Raw genomic sequence first — 9,822 nt, forward strand, 5'->3', positions numbered from 1 at the left:
TTACTCAAAAACACTGAGGAAGAGGAGACTGGCTCTGGCATTTCCTATCTATGTTCTACTGAGTAGAGAATTAACCCAATGGTCAGGGCTGCCATCAGGCAAATTAAATGAACATGTAAACTTTATTTTGGTATCATGATGATACATATGAAGGGGTCACATGTGATAATGTAATGCCTCAAGTGCAATTTCATCAAAAATGCAGCTCATGTGGTTCAACTACATTACATTTCTGTGGCGGAGGGAAATATATATGGTTGTAAAGCTCCCTGTATGTAAATTAGTCATTTTAAAGAAATTGCCCAACCATCAGATGATACTTTCAGTTTAGGAATGATTTCCTGCAGCTGCTTTCACTAAATACATTTCTTCAAGTTGCTGACTTCCTTTGCAGTTCTACATTTATATATAACAGAGTTTACATTCCATGACCTGGGGTGTGACACATTTCTGCTGTGCTCTCTGCATCAGATCTAACTGTGTTCCAGGGTTATGAAAATGAACTATGATGAAATATGGCATGGCTGAAAAGCATTAGATACATCAAGCAATGTATTCATTAAAAGGGATGCATGTAAACATCAATAAATGAAAAGTGGGAAATCCATTTAAATATCAAATAGGTATGAGTCAGAGCTTACATTCTGGTCTGCTGTAGCAACACTAACTGGAGACCAAATATATCAGACATCCAAGGGACTCTACCCAACATTTCTCCTATCCACTATCAATTAGTAAAACATGTCACTAAATTGCATAAAATTACAGTCATATCCAACCTCCAGAATTTGATGACCGATGAAGCTTTACCTGTATGCAACTTAGGACAACTGAAAAGACAAACATTTAAATGCAGTATGAAAACAAAACTTAGAAAATATTTTTAATGACACATAAAGAGGATCAAGCAAATGCAAATTATATCCTCACTGTTAAAGTAAAGTTCAAGAACTCCCATAGTTTCTGCCTTCTAGTGTCCACCAGTATAGAACCACTTCTACCCAAGGAGCTTGAATGAAGAAGTGGAACCACTTTTTAAACACCGCTCTCCTTTGTGGACTGGTTTAAGATGATTTAGCAAAGTACTTGGGGAGGGACTTTGGAATACAATGTCACTCCACCTGTCATGGTTTCACAAATTGATTTGCAATTTTTAGATCAAGAAAAACCACACCATTTTTCAGTTTGTTCATGTTGTTTGGAGATGAACAGATTGGAAATCACTTGCCCTTCCTTAATGTAAACTCTTTTCTTCCCTTTCCACCAAATCCCCGAACACTTTGGATCTTCTTCAACTGTTCTTCGATAGTCTGGATGATGTCCACTTCATCTGGTATATGTACATAACGCACATTGCGTCCCGTAACAAACAAGTCATCCAGTTTAGCCATCTTCCCATGTCGATCTGTATAGGTGACCTTTGCCAGACGTATATTCATGAAAGCATCTACATTGACAATAGCACCTGTGGCAGAGCTTTCATTCCGCAAGTCAATAGTAGTGACATGTCCATTCAGCCCCTGCAAAAGGATGACTAGGCTATTTTCAGCAATTGTTCTCTCCTTCACCGAATGGCTTACTTCCATGATGGCACCTGCAAATACACATATTAACCATTTAAACTGCATGTATAGAAGGGAAATATAAACTATTTAAAATACTATATATTATTCTTATGAGTAAATTTGTTTGTTTAAATTTAACAAATCAGTTGTATGCAAATATTCATATTATGGGCTCCAATATGCACATGTTTGGACCCACTCTCTACATAAGAATTGCATTGGAAGAAACAGCCTCACAGGAGATCCCACAGACATAAGAACAATGTGTTCAGATTCTAGTTACAATATATTTTATAGATTTTCTTTGAAGCAGTGTTTAAGAAAATAAGATTAACATTCCCTGGTTAAATATAAAACCCTACATCTCTACCATATTTAAACATGAAAACATTTACATAGTACTGCAAAACTTAAGTTTATTTTGTGTTTCTTTGCAGTCAACACCTGGGGGTAAATGTATCAAACAGAGTTTTCCGGCGGTTTTGAAAAGTGGAGATGTTGCCTACAGCAACCAATCAGATTCTAGCTGTCATTTTATAGGATGTACTAAATAAATGATAGCTATAATCTGATTGGTTTTTCAAACCCGCCGGAACTCTCTCAGCTTGATACATTTACCCCCTAATCTCAATTCACATGTAGTGTTTAATCAGGACAGGCTGCTCACAGCTTTAAGATGGTGTTTCTAGGCAATGCAGGACTTTCTATGCCAGGGTTTCCCAATCTCAGTCCTCAGAGCCCCCTAACAGTGCAGGTTTTCCATATCCCCTTGCTGGAGCACAGGTGTATTCATTACTGACCGACAGTGTAACAGGTCCACATATGGTATAATTATTTTACTTGTCACCTAGAAAACCTGCACTGGTAAGTGTTCTAAGGACTGGGAAACCCTGATCTACTAGATATCTGAAAAGCCTCTATTGCAAGACAAGTTAATACAATCTATTCCCAATCATGTTATAAATAAAAAATAATTCAGAAATAGTGTTGATGACACATTTATGTACAACTAAAATACTGGTGCACATTCTAATTATACCCTAGCTAGACTATTGCAATGCCCCCCTTTGTGATCTACTACTAAACAGAGTGCTTTAACTCTGAACTTTTTTGAATTCTGCAGCTAGACTCATGTTTTTTTGCTCTCAAGTACTACTTTTCAGTGTCACTCTCTTGCTGGCTCTCTATCACAGAGGATAGATTTTAAAATCCTAGTCTGCACCTAGGGAAACTCTCAGGGAGCTTGTACCTCTTTACATCTGCTTTGTAATTTTAGGTATTGCCTCAAATGAATCTTCTCTTGTACACATGACCTCCTCTCTGATCACAACTTCTCACACCATCAGGATTTCTCTCATGCTCCACCTAGTCTCTAGAGCTCACTTCCACATGCCATCATCAGCTATTTATATAGTGCCACTAATTCCTCAGCGCTGTACAGAGAACACACTCAACAGTCTCTGCCTCATTGGAGCTTACAGTCTAAATTCTTTAACACATACACTCAGGTCAATTTAATAGCAGTCAATTAACCTACCAGTGTGGCTTTGGGGTGTGGGAGGAAACCCACACAAACACAGATAGGGTCATGGTTGGGAATCAAACTCATGACCCCAGTATTGAGACAGAAGTGCTAACTACTAAGCCACCATGATGCCATCAAACAAGTCAAGTCTTCAGATCTTTAAAGGGGTTGTCCACTTTTCACAACATTTTTTTTTTTTAAATCAACACTGTCTCCATATATATCACAAGCCCCACATTTAACACCTCCCATCCTGTTATCTTAAACAGAGCAAGATTGCAACATTCATGCAGGAAGTGAGCACACTGCAAGCTCTCCATAGCACTTCCACAGAACTTTATTGAAGCACCATGACAGACTGAGACCCCCAGTGACAAGAGCCTGATCTAGAATTCAGGTAATAGAGGGAAATCACACTTATTTGCTATAAGTGGGGACATTGTGATTTAAAAGGGGTTGTCTAAAGTGCACAGCTTTTTTTTTTTTTTAAACACTCCCTTATAACTAATCTATTTAGACAAGCACCACCTAATAATTCATTTTACCAACCTGAGCAGTCAGGACTGTTCCCACTTGCAAAGCAGTCACCTTACCTGTTTCTACCTCTTTAATAAAGCCTTGTTGGAGAAGGTTTCTAATTCTTTTATCAAACTTGTGTAAAATTATACAATTGCTAACTACTTACTTTTTGCACAGCACTGCAGGAGGTGTTGTCTCTTTATAAATGGGTAACACTATTTAATGCATAATAATCCTCAGATGTACAACTTTAGAGCAGGCTTGGACTGTCCCTAGGTTCCATCCACTATAGGGTTGATATGTCCCTGAAAAGTACGTAAATTTAGTCTTGGATCTGGGGTGAACTCTTTACTTATTTAAATTAGGTCAGAATGGAATCGGCTTGAGGAGGAAGAGGGCAGCTATGTAAATAAGGAACACAACCAAAGAGCACCTATTGCCTCCTATGGGCTCTGCTTGCAGCAAGAGTGCGGAGAGTACCGGCGCCTGCCTATAAAGGCCTGAGCAAAGACATCCCCAATTACCAAGCTCTTAACTAGAACAAGCCTTTATTACATATTACAAGCCAGAGTCTAACAGCCAGTAGGGGGCGCTGTAAAACTGCGGTTTTTGTATGGTTGCACTTATTAGAAACAGTCGGGGCCAGGAAGCACATAACCTTGCGGGACGCTCTGTATTACATCCTTCTACCTAGTGTATAGTCATCTTCTGGGTACAGGTCACCAGAGAGAGTTCAGACACATGCTGAGCATATACTATGTGGCGCCCCGTATATTAGCGAGCACATCGCAGACTGTACGTTGTCAGGGCCGGATCAGCCAGCGCAGGGCTGAGCACTGACTTGTCCTCTCCCCACTCACCCTCCAGGATGCTGGGTACTGTCCTCCGCTCTCTGTACGGATACACACACGCTGCTCTGTTCACCACACTTTCAGCTCACCCGCTAAAGAGACAAGTTGACACATCTGTCACGTGATTTTCCTTCACTAATGAGAACCTCTTCTTCAATGACTGACAGCCGAACACACCAATGGCGGAACAGTTTAATTTATCCAATCAAACAACTAGACTGTTGTGCGCTAATTATGCAGAACAATAAGTTATTTAAAACCTAAGAGTTTGGTATGAAAAAGAAATATGAATGAAATACTTATAGTAATTATATATTCTGCACATATTGTAAAAATCAAAGTATATGTATTTTATATTTCATTTGGAGCCTTCAATTGCATGCTATAAAACCATATTTAATATGTTGTCTCGATAGAATAATGTATTGATTAGTGCAGCAATCTTTTTTACAAATCTTAGTTTCCCTTGTTTATCTTAATTGTTCCTGTTTTAGTTCCAAAGCCTGTGTCCCTGGAACCAACTTAGAAATTATGAAATTGCCACCTGATAGAGTAGCATTTAATGGTATTTTTAATATTGTAAAAGTTAAAAACATAGATGTATATAAGAGATTGCAGACTTATCTGGCGAATTTCTGAAATTCAGAATCGTCTTCCATCTCTATTTGAAGTCTGACAACTTTTTATTTATTTATTACAGTGATGGCCTCTAGTGGTGTTTAAGGATGAGAACTTGTGAGCATTTTGCTATCTCACAGGAACAAAACAGCATTGCAAGTCTTCCTTGGCAATGTTGGCTAGGTAGGCTATGGAACAGGAAATGTCTCTACAGTTGTCAAGATAGCACAATGTCAATTATACAACATTACTGAAGACCCAGCACTGCAATCTGACATAAACAGTGGCTTCTCCAGACAGATGGTCATATGCTGTAATGTAATATTGTAACTTGTGTTGAAATGTACGCCCTTTCTGAAATGTAAATACTAAAAACAAATGAAGCCTTCAGGCAGTTCCAGCCCATCAAGTAGCACCATCCATCCAGAGCAGCAGCACCAAATGGTAATGATGTGTAGTAAGCTTTCTTATAATATGTGAAAGACATAAAATGATCACAAATGTTTTAAATATTTCAGTATTAACATACTATGTACATAATATACATCAAAGGGATTGTTTAAGGAGATAAATTAAATGTAATGAACAGGCTTAGATAGTTCTCATTTTCATTATTTTAGCAAACAGTCCAAACTGAAAGCGCTTGTAGCAGATTATCACATCATGATCCCAAAATAAAACTTTGGGGATTTACTAACAACAGTATTAACATTTTTTGAGATGTTTTTAAAAAAATTAAAAATATGGCTTTTTGAGAAAATCTAATTTTTGATTTTGAAATGTTTACATTTTAATTTTTGTATTGAAACATAATGTTGTTACATATCATATGAAAGTCAATAAAAAGAGGTTTTAAGTGAGACATTGCCCAACTCTCTAGCTCGATCAGGTGAGCTACAAACGCAATTTAAAAAACAGTAAAAGAAAGTTTTTCGTTAAAAAATTGCAGCTTTACTCTTAGTAATAAAATGGTGGAATATTCTGACACTGACCCATGCACACCTATTTGGGGGATAAAGAAGTTAAAGGAATTGGACACAGTGGAAGGGTACATGTGGTGGTCCAGTTATGGTGTAGAGGTGTCGGTCAGTTATATGATGTGGATGTTCTCAAATCATTTGAACAGTTGTCTAGGGAATTCTCCATACCCAGAACAATGTTCTTCTCTTACCTCCAACTACAACATGCCATAACCACACAATTTAAGGGGGAACCACCTGTAATTGTTAATGCCCCACTGAGGAAGCAATATGAAACTACAGTGGGCAATTTGGATGGCCTGAGAAGCCAGTAAGAAATAAATATAGGCCCTTTATCTGATACGGACTGGGGAATGGTCCTGGACAGCTCTACTGGTTACACAGCATCCTTAAAGTTTCAACAAATACAAGTTTTCATTTTGCACAGAGCTTGCTTGACCCCTATTAGACTGGCAAAATTCCACCCTGATAATACTCCCAACTGCCCGAAATGTAACTCAGAAAATGGTAACTTTGGCACCTTCTTTGGGAGTGTCCCCATATTGAAACTTATTAGCATGGGGTCACTCAATGTATTAAAAAAACTGGATTTGAGGTTCCTCTGTGGTCACCTGCCACCTGTCTCTTTGGGCTTCGCCTGAAGGGCAAGGGCAATAAGCGGACGCAACTCTACATTTCTGAGTTGTTCATGGTAGCTAAAGTCAGCATGGCGAGACTTTGGTTGGCCCCGGCAAGTCCCACAATAAAAAATTGGATAGCATTGGTCAACACTACTATAGGGCACGAGAGGTTTGTGTATACCAGCCGACAGGCTGTGACAAAATTAGAGGGCATATGGTAGAGGTGGCTTGAGCCTCCCTACACACTTGCTTTCCCGAGCCGTTGGGTTTCGAATGCCTGAGCCTGCAGGTCCCCATGTCAAATGTTAAATGTCACACACTTTGACATAAACATGCATTGTCTAGTTGTGCCACTATGGGTTATGGATAAATTACTCAGATCTGCTTCTTGTATTTGGATGAATATTCATGCTCCTTAACGAGATTAGCACATATGATGTCATTTTGCAATGTACTTGTATAGGTAATCCTCTTGACTCAGTGTTATACTTGCAATTTTTTTTCTTTTGTATTTTTCTTTTGTTTTTGTATTTTTGAAATACCAATAAAAATACTTGATTGAAAAAAAATGCAGCTTTAAAGGCATATATAACTTCAAACCCAGTGTACAAATACGCCCAAGATGTGGGGTTTTTCTTTACACCAATGACAGCATTTATTATACCAAATTTAATTGAAATTAGAGAATGTAAGGTAGATTTTTTTTCTAAAATTGTTTTGATTTGATGTGGAATAACCCTTAGGGGGGTATTCAATTGTTAGCGTTAACGAAAAAAAATGAGCGCTCAAAAAACATTACTGTTTATACGGTACTATTGCGCGCGAAAAGCGTTAATACGGTAGTTTACTCGCGGAATTTCAGGGAGCGGGCGAGCTGAAATTCCGCGAGTAATTACCGTATTAACGCTAAGATTTTTTGAGCGCTCGTTTTTTCCCGTTAACGCTAACAATTGAATACCCCCCTTAGTGTGTTCTGGCAGCTGAAACAAGTCACTCTCCTTTTCTGGAACAAGAAACTGATACCATCATTGAGACATCGGGGGAAGTGGCCAGTTATAGCAGCAGCTGTTACTAATCCCCACATACTCACTTAAATACTTAAGGCAGGCCATTTCTGGTACTCTGAAGAGAGTACAGAGAGGCTCAAGAACCCATATGGACAGCTTTCACTGGCATGAGATTATCTGGAAAAGCTAGTAAAGCTACTAGATTGCAGTGCAACAACTGAAAGCTCTCTGTGTATATCTATATATATATATGTTACGAGCCCCGCCCCGGTCGTCTCCATGGCGACCATCACTTCCTGTTTTCGTTCCGGCCGTCGCCTAGGCAAAGGTCGGGACGCTGCGTAGCTAGTGCAGTGTCCCGGCATTAGGTTCAGCCGGGCGCATGTGCAATTCTATTAAACTTTAATTAGGCAGCTCCTGTGGCTGATTACTCAGCTGGTGTCCCCTGCTCCCATTGGCCAGTGTCTGTATATTAGGCAGGGAGGGCTTAGCCTCCCTGCCGGTTATAGTTCTTAGTTCTGTGCACTTGCCAGCTCCTGTGTCTTTTGAACCTGCTTCTATTGGATTTCCTGTGTTTGGCCCTTGGCTTTGTTTATTGGATTGGATTCTTGCCTGTTGCTTCGGTTCTGGATTCTCCTTGTCTTCTGCCAGCGCTCCTGACCCGGACTACGTTCCTGCTTCTGATCACACTAGACGCTATACCCCGCTATGGTACGTTCATACACCTGTACTACTCTGAGTATAAGACCTGGGGGCATCCGAGTACCTGTGAGCATAATGAGCTCTACGGGAAAGGCGGCTGCTATAGATGAAGACCTCTCCATCTGGTTCTACAGGTTTATGATTAGACCGTTAGCTATATATATATATATATATATATATATATATTTATTACACACACACACACAATACAACAAAACTTGCTTAGATAGAGTAAGAGATAGAAATGTTCTTCCTGGCAGAGACAACATAGTGCAAAATATGGTGTAGCTTACTGCAAATGTGGCATGGATTCCTTTGAGTTAATGCATGTAAAAACCTCAGTGATTTGATTTGAAGTATTTTATTCCAAATACAACTAGAAAGCTTGCAGCAGACGACTTTCTCCTAATCCATCACGTACATCATATAATCCAGGAAGAATGGTTTACATTTTAAAAATAAAGTACAAATGAAATGAATCTATCCTTAGAAACATCAGACACTTCACTTCAAAATTTGTCCCAGTATAGTATGGAGTTTCATTAGTGGGATTGGTACTGAAATGTTTTAACTAGGGGTAATGGAATATTTCTTCACTGGTTCATTTTTGGTATATTATAATTGCTGGAGAAATGCAATTGTTCTGGTAGGCCAAATATCAGCTATTTTGTGGTAGCCGTGTTCTCTTCGTGACAGCAAAACCAAGGAATCATAAGAAGAAAAAATTGTGATTATCAGAAAATGGCTGCATGTAGGACAACAAGTAAAAGTTACATGCGATGGCTTTTGTTAGTAAAATTAATAAATGTTTATAAGTTTTACATTTATCAGTGGTGAAAACATGTTTTTATGTGTTTATGGTCTAGCAAAATGTGATGACAAGTGCAACCTTTTCCTACGGTCCAGTGGATGCCGACACATGATCGTCTTCATTTCACTAAAAAACCTCCAACTATCACTCTGCATCTACTGCACATCGCTGGAACAAGCTGTGTGTTGCTATCCAGCCCTACACACCGGCAAGTGTAACTGCCAAATCTGACATTCTGTATTTTAAAGCTAAACTTTTAAACTGTGAGACCATTGGTTTGTTTCCATTACAAATGAAGGGAAAAAGTAACCCCTTGTTTTACAGTTAATATAAAAACTTTGAATCCGTCTGTAAATCTGAATATAAAAGAGAAATGCCCACCACGCCTCATCCGAAGACTATTCCCTTCGCACATTCTCACACTGCATCTGCCCCTTACACTCCTCGCCCTCCTCTGCTATTGTCTCCATTTGCTACTCCACCCAAAAACTCTCACTTCACCTACCTCTTCCACTACTTGTCCTGCCTCTCTTGAAAGTTAAATCACAAGTTAGGAATTAGAGAGGGCCTATCTCCTCATTCTCCCTATGAGGTTTCCTATCGTAGTAGTGTCTTCTAATGTAG

General features: G+C 39.1%; 1 protein-coding gene across 2 annotated transcripts; it reads right to left on the reverse strand.

The window, feature by feature from the left end:
• Positions 1–851: 851 nt before the first annotated feature.
• LSM10 (LSM10, U7 small nuclear RNA associated) lies at positions 852–4,606 on the reverse strand. 2 transcript variants are annotated; one of them, XM_075195439.1, is made up of 2 exons: positions 4,470–4,606; positions 852–1,594 (listed from the first exon to the last, which is right to left on the reverse strand). In XM_075195439.1, the coding sequence occupies exon 2, from the start codon at positions 1,584–1,586 to the stop codon at positions 1,221–1,223; it is 366 nt and encodes a 121-aa protein (XP_075051540.1). In that variant the 5' UTR covers positions 1,587–1,594; positions 4,470–4,606; the 3' UTR covers positions 852–1,220. The 2 variants fall into 2 exon arrangements, with proteins under 2 accessions (XP_075051540.1, XP_075051541.1); XM_075195440.1 differs by lacking the exon at positions 4,470–4,606 and adding an exon at positions 3,776–4,086.
• Positions 4,607–9,822: the final 5,216 nt, after the last annotated feature.

This window comes from Mixophyes fleayi, chromosome 2 (genome assembly GCF_038048845.1).
Source record: "Mixophyes fleayi isolate aMixFle1 chromosome 2, aMixFle1.hap1, whole genome shotgun sequence".
Classification (NCBI taxonomy): Eukaryota; Metazoa; Chordata; class Amphibia; order Anura; family Limnodynastidae; genus Mixophyes; species Mixophyes fleayi.